This window comes from Zootermopsis nevadensis, unplaced genomic scaffold (assembly GCF_977971745.1).
Source record: "Zootermopsis nevadensis isolate Lab colony 2312 unplaced genomic scaffold, Znev_1.0 Znev_ptg000011l, whole genome shotgun sequence".
NCBI classification, from domain to species: domain Eukaryota; kingdom Metazoa; phylum Arthropoda; class Insecta; order Blattodea; family Termopsidae; genus Zootermopsis; species Zootermopsis nevadensis.
In genome coordinates, this window is record NW_028259143.1 from 571,298 (window position 1) to 588,861 (window position 17,564).

At 35.7% G+C, this 17,564-nt stretch overlaps 3 protein-coding genes across 5 annotated transcripts; 2 read left to right on the plus strand and 1 right to left on the minus strand.

The window, feature by feature from the left end:
• Positions 1-61: 61 nt before the first annotated feature.
• alpha-Man-Ib (alpha-Mannosidase class I b) lies at positions 62-9,003 on the minus strand. The gene is made up of 11 exons (XM_022081158.2): positions 8,683-9,003; positions 8,382-8,567; positions 8,041-8,221; positions 7,218-7,403; positions 6,581-6,729; positions 5,967-6,155; positions 5,350-5,537; positions 4,941-5,067; positions 4,344-4,508; positions 3,846-3,986; positions 62-3,424 (listed from the first exon to the last, which is right to left on the minus strand). Exons 1-11 carry the CDS (start codon positions 8,782-8,784, stop codon positions 3,206-3,208), a joined length of 1,833 nt encoding a protein of 610 aa, XP_021936850.2. The 5' UTR covers positions 8,785-9,003; the 3' UTR covers positions 62-3,205.
• A 94-nt stretch (positions 9,004-9,097) lies between these two features.
• Positions 9,098-11,925, plus strand: Cypl (peptidyl-prolyl cis-trans isomerase-like 1 Cypl). Of its 3 annotated transcripts, none has more exons than XM_022081160.2 (5): positions 9,098-9,235; positions 10,095-10,228; positions 10,552-10,641; positions 10,747-10,854; positions 11,655-11,925. In XM_022081160.2, the coding sequence occupies exons 2-5, from the start codon at positions 10,096-10,098 to the stop codon at positions 11,768-11,770; spliced, it is 447 nt and encodes a 148-aa protein (XP_021936852.1). In that variant the 5' UTR covers positions 9,098-9,235; position 10,095; the 3' UTR covers positions 11,771-11,925. The 3 variants fall into 3 exon arrangements, with proteins under 3 accessions (XP_021936852.1, XP_021936853.1, XP_021936851.1); XM_022081161.2 differs by lacking the exon at positions 9,098-9,235 and adding an exon at positions 9,278-9,346; XM_022081159.2 differs by lacking the exon at positions 9,098-9,235 and adding an exon at positions 9,353-9,516.
• A 961-nt stretch (positions 11,926-12,886) lies between these two features.
• Positions 12,887-17,419, plus strand: LOC110838187 (metallophosphoesterase MPPED2). The gene is made up of 5 exons (XM_022081149.2): positions 12,887-13,485; positions 14,256-14,400; positions 15,320-15,593; positions 15,935-16,161; positions 16,762-17,419. The coding sequence occupies exons 1-5, from the start codon at positions 13,363-13,365 to the stop codon at positions 16,887-16,889; spliced, it is 897 nt and encodes a 298-aa protein (XP_021936841.1). The 5' UTR covers positions 12,887-13,362; the 3' UTR covers positions 16,890-17,419.
• The last annotated feature ends 145 nt before the right edge of the window (positions 17,420-17,564 follow it).

A 17,564-nucleotide genomic window follows, 5' to 3' on the forward strand; every position in this document is an offset into this window, starting at 1 on the left:
CCTACCTTTAGCTATGGAAGGATGGAAAAGGGAAATACCATACCATCTAAAAAGACTGCCATACTTTTGAAGAGTTATTTTTAATAAATTAGTGCCCTTTGAAAACATTTCTCTGTCAGCACCACATCCCACTCCAGTACTGTTGTTTCAAATATAAAATTACCATTAAACATAAAACATAGTACGATGTGCGAGCTGTACTAGTTTTCATATTTGTTTTATGTATATTTACTTCTATTAACATTCACATTTTGGATAATTATATATAATACATATTAAATGAATATCAACTAAGAAATCGTCTGAAAAACTAAAAGGTCACATTTTCACACATAAGTTAAAACGTACACTCATAAAATTATCACAGTGTAGCGACACTGTTGTTGCTATGAATACCGCTAGCTTGATGACTTCCAGGCGACATGAATTTCAGTCAAACGTTAAAAATTATTTATTTATACACAAGGTCATGCGACATTGAAATTTAACCGAGCAGTGGGAGAGGACAGCTGACGAGCTTTCCAATCCTTGCTAACATTCCACTACACGAGAAAGATGGCCGATGAACCTTATAATGTTTGACACAAATCAGATACATTGGTGATGCATATGAACTATTACCCTTTCTCCAAGTTTCTGAAATACAGCCACATTCCAAATTGAACATTTGCCATTGTGTTTCAGTTCAATGTATGATTATACTGAGTGATAAACAAGCAAAATTGTAACTATAATCATTAAAACAGTATCATTCCGGTGCCACCTCCCCACATACAATAGTTACATTCAAGATGCCGAGCCGCCCTCAGATGCACTTTTAATCCATGTCAAGAAGGAAAATGAAATTATGTACAACCGTGAATGCACACAACTTCTGTTAAACATTGAACAGAGTAAGGTCAATCAGGTTACATTCTGTAGGACTTGCATTGCAGGTGGTATACAGGACAGGCTCAACTGCAGGAATGAAAGGACGTAATCATTTATCAGGAAAATGCCACTGGAAAATATCCAAAATGAAAATTTTGTACGACAGCCTTGGTGTTGGATAAAAATAACACAAAAATATACTATGGACAATACTGACAGCTCACATGAGAAAAAAGTGTTGAAGCGTTTCTCTGTAGAACCATATAATGTACAAATTTTGAACTTCAATTGAAAAGAATTTCTCGATAAAAGTTCTACTGCTGTGAATAAACTTCTCTCTTATGATTTTCAGCTCACATAAAATGGACACACCGTATATTCATGCTAACAATCCTCATAACAACATATGCTGTATATAACACCTGACATAGTTACAAATCACAATTAATATGAAGAAATCTATAAAATATAAGTGAAACAGACAAAAAGCAAAATGTCAGGTTTCTTTTTACATATATTCATGAAACATTGTACAAAGTTCAAATCCAGCAGGAAGTATAAACACAAAACAGTTTTTGCATAAATAAAAGTGTTCATCTCTATACAATACCTTTGACATAAAACACTACATTCAGCAATTTCTTCGGAAGCTCTGTAAATACAAAATTTATAAATACGACGTAGCAGAAGTCGGATGAAACATTGTTTTTTACACTGCAGACATGGGATACACAACAGGTCAAGTCACCGCAAGCGAAAAAAGTATCACCACTGAGAGTAAAAGCAAGATTATTTTGAAATACTGTCATCGGTCAATGTTTTTATGTGAGTAAAATTCAGGTCAGGAAGCGGCAGACGATAACTGATAAGAGTTCTGTTACAGCGACTTTTCGTTTTAATGCTACGTCCAACTTCATTAGCTTCGTACACCTGTCTCCTACACTGCATTGTTTCTGTGAATACTTCATTCACTTCGCATGAAAATATTCATTGGGCAATAGTGGAAGTTTAGTGACAATGAAAAGAGTATGTAAAACAAAAGGAAATAAGTCAACTTATCCTCCCTGTCCATACATGCGCATTCCTCGTCTGTTTTTTCTGACTCGGTACACAGAAATTTGTGCCCTTTAATACTTTTATGGTGTTTTTTTGATCACATTTGACTGGAAGCCCCCTTCACACAGAATTTGTGGTGCCAGCACAGATAGGTGAGAGGGGCGAGCTGCATTTGTAATACTTTTAACTCAAAGAAATGTCATCACGTTCTTTAAAAAAAAATTCATGACTGTGGTGGTCAAGAGTTACATAAACTCAAGAGCACAAAGAAGTACACATTCAGTTGTACTATATTTACCAGAGCCCATTTATAATCAGCCTGAAAATATTTTAACAATATAAACATTCTAAAATTATGAAGAAATTAATGATTTCTTACACATATCTAAGTAGAAGTAAAATCACATTTCAAGAAATATAGACACATTAAAAAGACTAATAAAAATCTAATCATTCAAACATTAAGACAAACGCTGATCTTGGTCCCAGTAAGCCAACGACGTAAAACGGAAAGATGCCCGTGAAATGCCTCTTCAGTAACTTTACCCCCTTAGCAGAGAACTTGCTTTCTTAACTTAAATAAGTTAGCTACTTACCACAGACTGTACAGTCTGGGGGGGGGTCAATCTAATGAAGATCTCTCCAGTAGATAAAAGCAAATTAAAATAAGAACTCTACAGAAGAATTATTAATTTCTCAGTATAATCATACTTAGAACTAATAATATATCTTTTTGTTAATACACGTAGTAAATATGTATAATTTATGTATCACAGTTGCCGTTACCTCTTCACCACAAAAATGGCAATCACAACATAAAAAACGGACATACAGTGCTAACTGGCGTTCTTGAAAAAGCTTGCAACATAGAAGATTCTACTGATTAAAATTCGGTTTGTGACTTTCCTGCGCCACCATGACCGTGACCGACACGTAACTCATCCAATGAAGGTGCTTGTGAGCTTGACTTGCCCGCATTCGCAAGGACCAGACTAGAGGACATTTTAAGCCCAGAGCCCTTGAATTAAACAAGCTTTGGGACTTAGAATTACTGTAAAATTTATTCTTCTCCTCCATAGTTAGAATTTTCAATCATAGTTTCTTTCAGGAGTGACAACTGTATCACAATATACTTGATTCTGATTATAAATATAAAAAAGTATATCACGTCAGTTCTTCCGGCATGCCTTAAGTTCACTTAGTATTGCTCATACATCACAACTACTAGAATTAACAAAGTAGTTCTCTTACGTTCATATAATTCTAAACCAACCTACGATCAAGTGTCGTATATTGGGAGTGGATGAGCTTCTGAGTTGAGTACGTATTTATCAAGGCTGAGTATATTTGGATCATCACTGAACAACAGGTACAAGTATTTGAGTGTCTCGCTCAAGAAAAAAGACTCCATCATGTCCCGTGGGCGGGTGTTTAACGGGTTACGTACGTTGCCGATAGACGTATAGCCATTCGCAACCTTTGTGAACTTCTCAAATGCCTGTGAATGTACAAAAACAACAGCAGCAATGTAATAAATAACTTTCAAAACATGTGTGGGTCACTGTCACCTGTATCCTACGTAATGAGATTATACACTGATCTGATATTAAAATATAAAACTAAAATATTGTGGACCACACGTCACTTGAAAACCTAAATGAATGGGCCTGAAGCCAATTTCTGAAGAAATTGAAAAGTGTTTCAGAAAAAATTCCTGAAATTGTTCTTTTTACAATTAACTGTTCAATGAATTATAAAAATGTGACTAGGTACTTGCCACTTCTAAAAAATTGTTACATAACTAAACAAATTATAAATATATCAACATCACATATCTAAGATATAATTAATAATCAATTTTCATTCTCGACATAAGCTCGGAGCAAAATGCCAATTCTGCGTCTAAGAAAGTCTCTTACCTGGAATATGTGCCACCCCCACTCTTGGTAGGTTTGGTTCCCGGTGACCTGATACATGTACCACAGACTTTCAACAAATTCAGGCCTCAGGAGATTATGGGCATCATTAGTCTTAACAACGATATCTCCGGTTGTTCCTTCCTGCAATTAAACAAGATTGGAAACGTGTAATGTGTACTCAAATGCACGAGATATTGTTTTGTCGTTGAACATGTTTGGAATTACCAACTGTAACAGATTAAAAGGAACGAGTTTGAGTGGCCTCAAACAGAATAATGTACATACCATATTTCATAAAAATTCATCTAGCACTTCTCGAGTTTAAACAAGTGGACATACATGATATGCCCCGTGTGTTTTTATTCAACGTACATCACGCAAAGAACACATAAAAAATTCTAACTGGGGGCAAAATAAACAAACATTATTTCTGGTTCACAATCTTTTAAAAAAGATAATCCACTAATTTAAGCTTTAACTGCACCTAACCTAACTTACATTGATATTAAAATACGTAATCTCTGGCGCCAGAAACGTTGGCTGCTGGGCATACATCTGGTAACACGTCGTCATGAGATCCTCTGCAAGTTGCATGTGTTCTTGTGGCAAGCCATTGTGCACACCCAGTGCAAGCGTACCAGGTAAATAACATGTTAAATGATCCTGTGAAAATACAGCAGTTCATATGGGTCAATGGTCATCTTCGAAATGGAAAACACTGGACCTACTAATAGACCTCAGTGTCTAAAAGACTTCAATTCACAAACCACAGCATAAACAATAATTCAAAACATTGATATAATAACGTCTCATTGAGAATTATAACATTCATTTCAAGGAGCTTGTAACTTACGCCATTGAAATTCACTATTATGTTTCAATTAAAATTATAACGTTCCTCTCAAAGAGTTCCTCAAGGGTAGTTACAAAAAGCAAACTTTGCTTTCAGCCCTGAGAAGAAGGCAATGGGATGTTAAAGTTTTCCCACCTCTCAAATTTCATGCCACCCAGTTAAAATTAATAACAAAGTACCACGGAAGGAGAAAAAATTAAAACACTTAAGTGCTAGATGACCAGAAACTTCTTCAAGCATACCATCTTTTGTTTGAAGTCCTTTCCTCCGGCAAGAAGTTCCCCAACAAATAAAAACTTATTCTGAGCTGTTCTTCTTGTTAGATGTTTCGTCACTCCTGAAATAGCTTCTATAAAGTCATCTCGCAGACTGTAAAATAATAATTGCATTGGTGGCAAATTGAAGATTGCGACGAAGGAAAAGTATTATTATAGGCATCTCGATGGTCCAGAAAACATACAGGTATTTAAGAGTTTCATTGTGTATGCCCTTACAGGGTGTAAGCAAAAACAAATATTACAGATACTTTATCTTAAATTAAAGTTGAAGGCACAGAAGAGCTTGAATTTTAAGGGATTTGCTTTCTTTACATAAAGATGGCACACGTGTGACTCCACGTACTAATTTGATGCCAGTTCAGTTCTTACTTACTAATCTATGGTTCGTCCCGTCTGTATCCACTGCTTCAGTAAGTATTCATAATAACTGTCACCTCGCGCACCCAGAGTAATTGTCGAATATGATCGAAAATGCCCCGTGTTGGCGTTGATGAAAATGGGAACCAGGCCATCAGACTTTTCCAGCGTATGGACATGTAGTGACACCTTGGCTGCAGAATCCTTTAACAATAAATAATTTAATTCTGCATTTTTAAGATATTTGTTAAAATTAAAGAAATCTTGTCACTTTAGTAAACAAGCAATGAAATGAATGGACAGTTCTGTTATTGCCTTCAGATTTTCAATTTGTTACGCTCTTTCAAAGTAGTGCACGTAGCCATGAAGCTGTTTGTTCTGTGAAAACAGAACCCTCACCATCGACATTTCTCAATGGCACCAATAACATCTGTTGGTGTCTGTCTGTTTGTTTCTTCAAGCTGTGTGCCTGGGTGGGTGTGCACCAGAAGAAGGTGAGTGGCCATCGTCAAGCTCTAACTGCTTGAACTCTGGGGAAGGAGCCCCTGGTCCCAAAGCTGGTCTGTACGCATCAGCAAAGGGAAAAATTCTTGCTCCTGTGAGTAATAAAACTAAGCAGCACACAGAACTTACTTCAAACTGTGGGTCTCCCGTGCATCGACTGAGATCGCGGAACTCTAGCTGGATCGTCGTGACCTCCGAGGTACTGCTATCGGGACTCCATTTCGGTGAATGCGCTTTACGAGTAGCAAGGTTCACATCAGAATATGGAACACCAGAATCAGAATTGAAACATGGAAGCAACCGTGTTCCCAGATCTACCTGAAAAATAATTTTACAAATCATTATACAAAAAATTCATCCAGTTACAAAACTTCACAGCTTGCATTTATAACAGTATGACACGATAGAAACTGAGTGATAAATGTTGATGGTTAATGAATAATGAATTTTAAAGGATAAGGAAGGAAGCAGTAACAGCTTAATTATAAGTCCTATCCCAGAATTTGTAGGGAGGGACAAAGCAAAACCATGAAAAACCTCAGTCAGCACATCTGCGTTCAAGGAAAGAAACTGAAGTACGAGACAAAATAAGTTTCCTATTTTCTATGTACTGTTTCAGTTAGCATGTGATCAGAAACTTACCTTATGTTCATTTTATGTGATAATATAACCAATACACAATTTTCAATATTATAGATATTAACAACAAATAATACTTAAAATATTTTCACTGAAATACATACTGCTTTGTCAAGAAACATTCTGTCTCCTGAAAGATGATACGAACTCAGCAAGCTGCCCAGTACTCGGATTGTTACTTCAAACAGATTCACGTCTCGATTCACGTCGAAGTGTAGACTCGTTGCAACCCACTCTCTTGCTTCTGCAAACTCTAGTAAATAACAAACTGCATTTCAACCTTGGAAAATTTAACAAAATGCAAAAATGTGACATACCGTCACATGTCTTATTAACAACCGTCTTAAATCTTGAATTAAAACACGTAGATTGCTTTGCTATAATCAAATTCCTAAAACAGGTGTGATGTGGGTTCCATAAAATGGTGTTGCAAATGATACAAGATTGAGAAATAAGTACCAATTTTCTCAGTATGCCATTTATTTCCGTCTTTGTATCATTAAAGCCAGATATCTCAAAAAGTCTGAACATGTATTCCATCTACAGTATTTGAACAAATTCAAATGTCACCTATCAAAACCTTTGTATAATAACAAGGAATTTTATGATTTTTCTATAGCTTCCATAGGTTTTATGGCAAATGAAGATAGTAAATAAACTTCAAACAAGACTTTAAGTTCTCATCATGTGAAAATACACCAAAATTACTTTTGTCAAACAGCCAGAGGTTAATGATCTTACCTTCTGCAAGCCCCATTATATAAATAGTATCAAGAGAATCTACAATGGTCAGCCCAAGATTGAACCAATCATGAAAGGTTCCTGTAATGGGTTTCAAGTGGTCATGACCCCAAGCAAATTTCTTGTAACCTTTCCAGGCATGCCTAAAAGCTGCCACAATTGCAGACTGCCTTTCATTTGAAGGCCCTGTAACAATCAGAAATGTGCCTTACTTTACACAGTATTCACTTAAAACGTTATCACTACGTCAGTACGCAAGCTCGTAACTTGCTGACAGGCACTCCTAAAGTTTAAACATAGCACTACTATCCCATAATGTCTAGAAAGAACCTGATAAAAACCATGCAAACTACAAACTGTATCACTGCCAGTTGTTAATTAAGATTCTATGTTTTTACTTTTTTTTTTCTATTAACTTACTTGTGTACAACTTAAGTTCTACTCAAATTATATCAAACATCGCTGCTGAGCTGTTACTACTCCTGCTTTGTTTTTTGAAGGTCCTGGGTTCAAATATCAGCCCAAAGACCAGCTATCCTGACTGGGGTTCTTCAGGAAAATACTTGGACAGTACCTTATAATAAGCCATGGCTGTTACATTCCATATCTTTTCCAATTCATTATTCAGTGTGTACAGTCGAAGCTACTGACAGCATTGTTAAACAAATCACAAATTCATAAATAAAATACTGAAAGTAAGTACCTATTAGTCATTGCAGATCTTCTATGCACACATACAAAATGGTTTTTAAACACTGGTGAAGGGGAGATCACTTCAAATTTTAGTCTAAAAAGTAGAAATTTTATCCACAAATAAATTTACCTGAAAATTTTACTCCTTCCCTTGGTGGAGAATGAATCTGACCAACATTACTAGTCACTGTTTCACCATGTAAGTCCAAATTTCCTTTATTAAGCACAGGTTTCTTGTTCTGAGTATCATTATTCATATATCTGTCCTTTACAGGCTCCTCATTATCCAATGAGTTCTCAAGAGGTTGTGCCTAGAAATAGAAAACATGGAATTAATCTATGAGGAGAATCAAACTTTGTTGTATATATATCTGCAACATGATCCAAATACTCTTATCAACATCTGTAGACTGACTTAAGTATAATATAAAACCTATACAAAGTTAATGTAGAATAAAGCAAATGCAGTGCCTTCTTAGGAGGAAGTACTGAGAGTGCAGGCGTAATGTTATCCTTATCCAGGAGTGAATTTAATTTGCCATTATTTGGACTCCAAATGGGTTGAGTTCCAGGAAGGAAGTATAATGCTGTAAGACATGCTGCTAATATAAGCATGTAAACTACACTCCGTTGAAATCTTGAAAGCTGGTTCCACCACTGTAAAAACAAGAGTTAAAGACATCAATTCACATAATTTATACCGTCGGTGCAATCTATTAAAATCAATGTAATCAGAACTGTCATCAAAAATAGAATGGTTTCAGATACATACCCGCCACAAACGTCTCTTTGGCCATCGCCGATTAATATCTGAATCCGCAGATGTACTAGGCAAATTCAAAGCCACATAATCCTTCCTGAATTGACCAAGCATGGCAATTTAGACTAGACACCAAATTAATATCGCCGGCACTATAACTGGCATTCATAAAATCATCCAGCCTACTATTCAAAGCTTAAATGCTGAATCTTCAGTCTACATAGTTGTAAGTTGTAAATGAATACATTTTAATGAAAAACGCGTAAAACTGCGGCAGGCCAGGAACCCACCAGACTGATAAGCCATTACATAGTACATCCATATAATAAACCACGGCTTTCTGTATCCACTTGACTATGTAGCCACAGAGTACTCCCTACTTCTCTCCACACGTTTTCTCTCTTGGCCTCTAATTAGTATATGCGGCCAACATACTATAAGATACGTGTTATGAAATGTGTTCTGGCCAAGACGTTGTATAGGATTTCCAAATAAACTGGAAAAATATATTTATCTGGAAAAAAAAAATTAAGTTAGAATGTCCTGATTATCATTCTGTCATCTGGTAAAGCATACTTTCATTATTAGCACATTTCAACGTAAAGAGTATTGTCTGTGGCGGATGTATGTTGTAAACAGATGTTTGTATAAATTATGAGCGGTACTGTTACCGGCGGTAGGTGGTGGAGCGTGGGTGACGTTGTTTACGTTGGTTTCGATTGCATATTTGTGTATATGTATTTCCTTTCGACACAAAAGTAGTATTATTGAATAAATAATTATGTCTGCGGTTACAGGAATACCTGATAAATTATGGCAGCCTCCTCACGTTGTATTAGAAACCATGTACGTTAGAGTTGCATGTTTCTGCTTATGTGCATGATGTTGTCATGAAATTAAAGATATTTAGGAATATGTGGGCATGAAGGACAATCTGTTTTGTCACGACCTGTAGACTGAGCCAATAATTTTTCTCTGTACAGTGACTTAAAAGAAACTTTTTTTATAAATTGTTTAGGAAAATTACTGGAATGTTATGCCATGTGGGTCTGGTAGAAGTATACAGATGTTTCAGAGGTCTTATGGCCTGGGATATGATGTCTCTGTATGTCTTGTTGATGGTTAGCAGTGTTTTGGATGGGCATGACACCTCTCTTAAAGCTAAAAGTATATTACTATATTTAGGGTAGGAGTAAACATTGCAACATAGAAGACTCCAGTCAACATTTTCACCACCATGAAAACCTCACTTCTCATGTAAAAATTTCAAAGAAAATGTATACACATGTGGAATGTTTTCTGCATCTTGTGATACTCTTGCTGGCAGTATTTGCAGTGGATGGAAATATCTGAAGTGCTTTTTTGTGCCAATGTGCAGTGAAAATAAATACCGTTGTCATTCTCCAATTCACATCTCTTTTTAGGATGGGTGAACTTGGTATTGAATTATACTGGAAACATGCTCCAATGACATGCAGAAACTTTGCTGAACTTATAAGAAGAAACTACTATAATGGAACCAAGTTTCATAGAATTATAAGGGATTTTATGATTCAAGGTAAATTAAGAAACTTTTGCTAGTAAGTGAAATGAAATGAAATACACTCACTGTCAGTAATAAGTGATATTAAATGTGAAGGTGGGTTATTTCACTACAGATTTTAACTAAAGCACAAGCCGATACAAACACACCGTATGATAACATAAAATAATAACACTGTATAATGCAAATTTGAGACCATTTTAACCCATTCCTCATCCTCGCATAGCATAACATAATAAACTGTATGTAAATACCTGAAAAAGAATCCCTTGCTCTTGTGATGGATATTAATTAAACTTTACTGAGAAATTTAAACTAATGTCATATGTTAATTGCAGGTGGAGATCCGACTGGAACCGGGAAAGGAGGTGCCTCCATTTATGGGAGACAATTTGAAGATGAAATTCATGAAGAATTAAAACACACAGGTTAGATGTCATCATAAGAACAGAGCGAAGAAAGTTGTTGCAAGAAAAATGTGGTTGCAAAGAGTATTTTGAGTTAACATTTTATTACTTTAATTTAATTTTCAGGTGCTGGAATATTATCTATGGCAAATTCAGGACCAAATACAAATGGCTCCCAGTTCTTTATTACACTGGCTCCAACACAATGGCTAGACGGGAAACATACTATATTTGGTGAGATTTCAGGTTCTTGCTGCAATGAGCTTGAAGATGACTGTGTTCTGTGATGTTGCACCTTGTAGTCTGATAGAAGTCTACTAGTGTTTCAGAGATGCTTGCTGCCCCCATTATCAGGGTGATAATCCCAGAATGTAGCCATCTTCATGAAACTTGATAATTTTATAAACTAGGACTTTATTCTTTTTCCTGGGTGGGAACTTTTAATGTACACTCCTATTAATTTCCAGAATTCATGTGTCAGTTTGTACTCTCTTGTGTTTCATTGTAACCTCCAACCACAATATCAAATTTGCTGAATCATTATGTTATGAAATTGTGTAATTTCAGTTTTACATTTTTTTATGTATGCAAAGTTTTATGGGTTCGATTCCAATGCATTTAGTCAGAAAATACCCAGATAAGACCACCTTAAAGTTGCTCCTCACTCTAGGCCAAATTTCTCCATGAGTTTTATGAAACAGTTTATGCTTTCTGTCCTGTGTTATTATTCTGTGCTGGTTACTGCCGTTGATTTTTAAAATTTCTCCAGTGTTCTGTCACAGTCATATTACCATTAAACAATGTTGCTGACAGAAACAGCAAAATTGTAAAAAGAACAAAGAACTCTTCATATTTATATATGCAAAGTGAGGGAAACATATTGTTAGTTGGAGCAGCATAGTGCATTAATATGTTTGTTAATCTGTATTCAAGAGCGTAAAAAAATATTAATAACATTAGAAATTTTTTTTAGCATGTAATGCCTTTTCTGTCCTTACAGTTCAATTTGTAATGTTATTTTTTGCTTTCCGTAGGTCGTGTTCATTCTGGAATGAATGTGGTGAAAAGGATAGGTTTGGTTGAAACTGATAAAAATGACAGACCAGTTGATGATATAAAAATTGTAAGAGGGTATATTCGATCTCATTAGCGTTCCTCTTTTTGTCATTTTAATGATAAACATTGTTATTTTTTTTCAAGACACCACATTATTATTTGGTGTTATTTGATGCTTTTTATTTGTACTCCATGTGGGTGTGTTCATCTAGAACCATTTGACAATAAATTACAAAGAGGTAACACAGATTTCCTTAATTTTTCCTTTTTGCTGCCATGTCCTGACTAACCTAGCTTCCTATCCATTCTTTCCACCAAAGTATAAAATATTTGAGAAACTCATGTGTAAGCAAGTGACTTTTAAACTTAAATAGTGTCCTTGCAAGTGAACAATTTGGATTTAGAAAACGTTTCTAAACTCAAAAGACTTTTTCAACATTACAGATGAAATCTTAACTGCTCTTAATAATAAAACGCATGTTAATGGAATATCTTGTGATCTTTCTAAAGCATTTGATTGTGTAAATCATTAATTATTACTGTCAAAACTACATTTTTATGCAATTAAAACAAATAGCTGGTCAGTGGTATACATTGTACCTTCATGACAGAAGAAACCCATACTTTTTTTTGGATGATACTAATATTATTTCACATCCAGAAATTGACTCTAAATTTGCATTTTTGATTAGGATTCGTGGTTTTCAAAGCGGTGCATTTGAAGATGGCTGCGTCCTTGGTAGTAACAACATGTAGTCTAGTAGAATTTTACCAATGTTTCATAGGTCCTTCCTGCTGCCATCATCAGGTCAATCACTGTATATTAGTATCAGGGAGCCCTGATGATGGAGGCAGCAAGGACCTCTGAAACATGGGTAACCTACCAGACTACACGGAGTAACAACCCAGAAGACACCCATATTCTTCGTATCCTATCTTAAACTTTTCTAGCGTGATAACCCGCCTGTACGCGTTTTTTGCTTCTCTGTTGGTATACACATTGTTGATATCGACCTAATATAATTTTGTATGCAAGTTAAAAGTAATTTTACTAATGTCTTAAATAAACTGAATTGATTTTTTAAAATTAAATGTGCACAGGAAGTGCAGCAAAAAGCACCAACAGTGCCCGAAAATAGGGAGACAGTGCAAAGTACGGATCAACATAAACGTAATCAACGTATTCGTACACATAATAAAAAAATATTTAATCGGCATCTGAAAATTAGCCCATTTTTGATATTTAACAATTAAAATATAAACGATCATCTACGGCTTAAAATAAATTTGCGATTGAAATGGTGCTGACATACAATCTTGTGCGATTATTCAAATGAGTTCATAATATAAGAGCTACTCTTTAAATTAAATTTGCTCTTGCCAGTATCAAATATTTGCCTCGGCGGTAAACTGGCATACGTATTCTTTTAGCCTTCTTTTTGGGGATACTTTTTTAATTAGTCTGTAAGCTTTACCATGGATGACACTTTGCATTCTGCAGTATGGCGCCCGGCAAGAATAAGACTTTTTAGAAATGCATAATCGTAAATATGGAAGATTAGCGTGGCTATAACATTTTGAAACACGTGTGCCAAGAAACAGAATTTATTTTACCTCTACATCTGATTTTTGTGCAATGTACAATTTTAATGTTGCTCCGTGGTTCTAACCTAACTTGTTACAATAATGAAGATCGAAGTTCATCATTTAACGAATAACCCCACAGCAGCATGGTGTGAACTATCCAAAATTCAAAAAGTGATAAAAGTGCAAGTTAGCCCACCCAGATTAAGTGTAGCAGATGATAAAGTGAGTCGTGCATTTAGTATTGCCTTTCATGTGGCAGTAGTTTTGAAGTAATTGTGTATTGACTGGAATTGTAGGTTTCTTGCTGCACACAAACTAGTATGTGTGAAGAGCAGATAGTGCAATATTTGATCAGAAATTGGTAGTGAGATCATCATTTGCACTTTAACCAAAATTCGTAAATGACAACCTTTTGAGATGTATCTGGCTCAAAATCCAGCCTCAGAGAGTAATTCCATGATCCTCCCAACTTGCCATTTATCTTCATGCAACTATTTCTCATTTTATAATACACAACTGTGGTGTCCATTATATCATAAAAAGGTGAAGTTTTCCTTGTGCCTAAGCACTACTTGTTGAAAGCCAACGGGCATGTGGGCAACATATACTAGATGGAAATAAGTGGTCAGCTTCATCTCCAGAAAAACAGTTTTCAGTATCCATTGGTTATGTTTCCATTAAAGGGATTTCAGTACGGTGGCAAAATGTAAATTCATGCCTCAGCTGGTTATGAAACCCTGGACCCCATTTGGTATTCTGCCACTTTTTGGACTCAGATGTCCCAGCTCTGCATGAACAAATGTGCAAAAAAAAATGCTTCAGTCTGTCTTTAACCAGGAATGCAGGTCATTAAACTAATATTGTCATGGGTTGAACCATTAAGACTATATGTGACTGACCTACATTTTGGTTTCAATGTTTTTTCTCTTCCTGGTTTTAATATCTTTTTGTAATCCATGAAGATGCCAGTGATTTATCAATACATATTCCAGGTTCGAATCGTATGTATGAGTGATACGCATTCAATGACTCCACATATTAAATTTGATGTTCCACATGGAGATATATTCATACATGCTGGCGACTTCACAAGGTGTGGACGGCAAGAAGAGGTTACTGAATTCAATGAATGGATTGGTAAGACTGCTTTCCTTTTCAGATTATTAAGTTTAAGACTCTTCATGTCTGGTTTTGATCTGGATGATTGGGGTTTTATTTGTGGCAGGGGTGATCATGATGTTTTTCTTCATTACCATGCCAGAATTGCAATGTTGCCTATCCAGATTCTAGGTACACTTGACTTAGACATGGAGGAATTCTATCTTTGCCTTTAAAGCCTATATTGAAATATATGTATTGAATTTTCAGTGTTGGCCTTCTGGGTAGTAAGGCTTTGTAAGCTTGTAGGTAGACACTAACATTTTACAGAAACACAGCCTCCATCTTCCCAAGTCCACAAGGCATTACAACCCAGAAGACCACACTCACACCTTCACTGTCCCTTATTGACTTACTCAGAAGCTGGCCAGTATGATTCTCATAAAAATGGAGTTGTGAACTTGTGTGGTTTTAACAGGGACACCCTTTCCATCATGTGCCTGAGCACGGTAGAGTGGAAGTAATTGCGAAATAACAACGTACAGTGATGTCTGTTGTATGGTGCTCAATCGTGAATTGAAATAGGAAAGACTTTGCGTACACTTCAAGGACCTAGCCCATTGACAGAAATTGTAAAATGGTAGTATTGCTGAAAATAATTTGGCCATGTCACTTGTGGTAGATTTCTGTAAGTGTTTTCTTGACTAAAAGTCACTTGATCGCAAGTACTTTGTGTGAAGACAGATTGCAGGTTAAAGTATAAAAAGTATTTTGTATCTATTTCTGAGGAACATCAAAGTGGGCTAATTCTGTTGACTTTGTCTCTTTCTCCTTATTACTGAAGATAACACTAATGATTATGATTGTTTGAATTGCCATACCATATCCACAGCCTCTTGTTTAAAAAAAAATTATCAAAATATCACATGACTACTTAATTCTGTGTTCAATGTTACAGGTAAATTACCACACAAACATAAGATTGTGATAGCAGGAAATCATGAACTGAGTTTTGATAAAACTTTCACTCATCCATTAAGGCAGAGTCCTAGTGACCGTTCCACCCATACTGGTCCGAGCCTTGTCGACCAGATACCAACTCTGGGTATTCCAAAAGACAAAATCACAGAAGCTGTTCAAACACCCAATGTCAGGGATAATCTTACAAACTGCATATACCTGGAAGACAGTGAAGTTATATTATATGGGCTCAAAATTTATGGTACTCCATGGTAAATAAAATGCATGCATGTATCATCTGTAATGTAATTGAAATCCATTGAAGTTTGCATGACAGTAGATTAACAAGCACATTATAGAATATTACCCATCTTTAGCTATGTGCACATATCAGGAAATGTCTTGACTAGCTGAGTGACTGTTAGCTTCTCAAGAATGACTGTTATATGGAGTTACTTGGTGACCTCTACAGATGTTACACTTGATAAGAAAGCAAGAACAATGAACCATGAGGACATGTAATTTTAAATTGTACATGAAAGTGAAATGTTGACCTATTGTAGACATCTGATGTCCAAACTGAGACTTTTTTTTATTTATTTTTTGGTGTCAGGCAACCAGAGTTCTGCAAGTGGGCTTTCAATGTCCCACGAGGTGAAGAATGCTTGGGCAAGTGGAACAAAATTCCTGATGACACAGACATATTGGTGACACATACACCACCTGTAGGGCACGGAGATTTGTGTTGCACAGGCGTTCGGGCAGGATGTGTCGAGCTTCTAACAACCGTGCAGCAACGAGTGAAACCAAAGTATCACGTTTTTGGGCATATCCATGAAGGTGGGTTAATTTTTCACTTGTAAGGCGTAAAAGATTAAATACACCATACAGTCAGAATGTATTTTCTGGGCCTGGCATCCAGTGTGAAGATGACTATATTCTGGGATTTTCTATCATGTGGTATCATAGAAATTGACTCATGTTACAAAGGTGCTTTTTGTCTCCATCATTAGGTCAGTGGTGGAGGTAGTCAGCCAGTTTGTATGAGACTACACAGCACATCACAGAAAATTCATATTCATAACTAATTTTGTAGTGCAGGGACTTCTTTAAGCTGCTGTTTCATGTAGCTGATTAAAAAGATTACTATTTTACGGAAAGCAAAGGCTCATCTTTGGTTTTAAAGAAAACACTCTTGCTTCCTTTTGTAGGCCAGTTTCAAGACAGACAACTGTACTTTTTATAAACTACATACACACTCAAAGTGCTTTTCAGAAAAAAGGACACCTAATGGACACCAATCACAAATCATTTAAACTCTAATATGGAAGAGAGTGCATCCATAAATCAGCCATTACGCACATGGCAAACTTCATGCTGATAATTTCAATATGTAATAATCATGGAACACATTCATTCAGTAATGTATTTTCTTTATAGGATATGGGATATCGACTGATGGAAAAATTATCTACATTAATGCATCAACTTGTGACATCAGTTATCTTCCAACAAATCATCCCATAGTTTTTGATGTCACTCTGCCACCAGGCATAAAGAAGCAATAAACACAGGCCACAAGAAGTTGGACAAATTAATTGAGCTCTTTACACCAAATGAGATGGATGAATTTCAGTATTATTGCAGATAGATTAGTCTATTTGTGGATTTTTTTTATTTATTTATTATGTTATTTGTATGTACATATCTATTATTATAGTTGGTGTGTTCTGATGATTTTCAGACCTACATTTTTATTATTTGTTATTGAAGATGTCATTTTCATGTGTTCACTGTACTTGAAAAAATGGGTTTTAGGTACATTCACAATCCTTGGGAGTGGCTATTAAAATTGTCCCATCTGTCTCTGTATGTATGAAACATCTCAAAAATAGATAAAACAAATATGGTACTCATTAATTTTACAGCCACTAAAATTTTAATTTAGATTGGACAATTTTAACAACCACTTTCCATAAGAACATATGACTTTTTGAGCATATCTTGTGATATAGAGAAATAGCAGTAAGAACGTGTTTTTATGCTTTATTATTAGACTGTCATTGGGATTTTGATGCAATAAATAAAAGTGACTGAATTTGTTGTTCTTTGCACTCTATGACTTTAGTGCAACTCTTGTAATACTACAAAATCTGCAAAGAAAAATCCACTTCTCAGAACTTCCTACTTTCATCTGTCAAATATTGGTCTTCGGTGCTGCTGGTATGTGCAGAGGTGCCGTG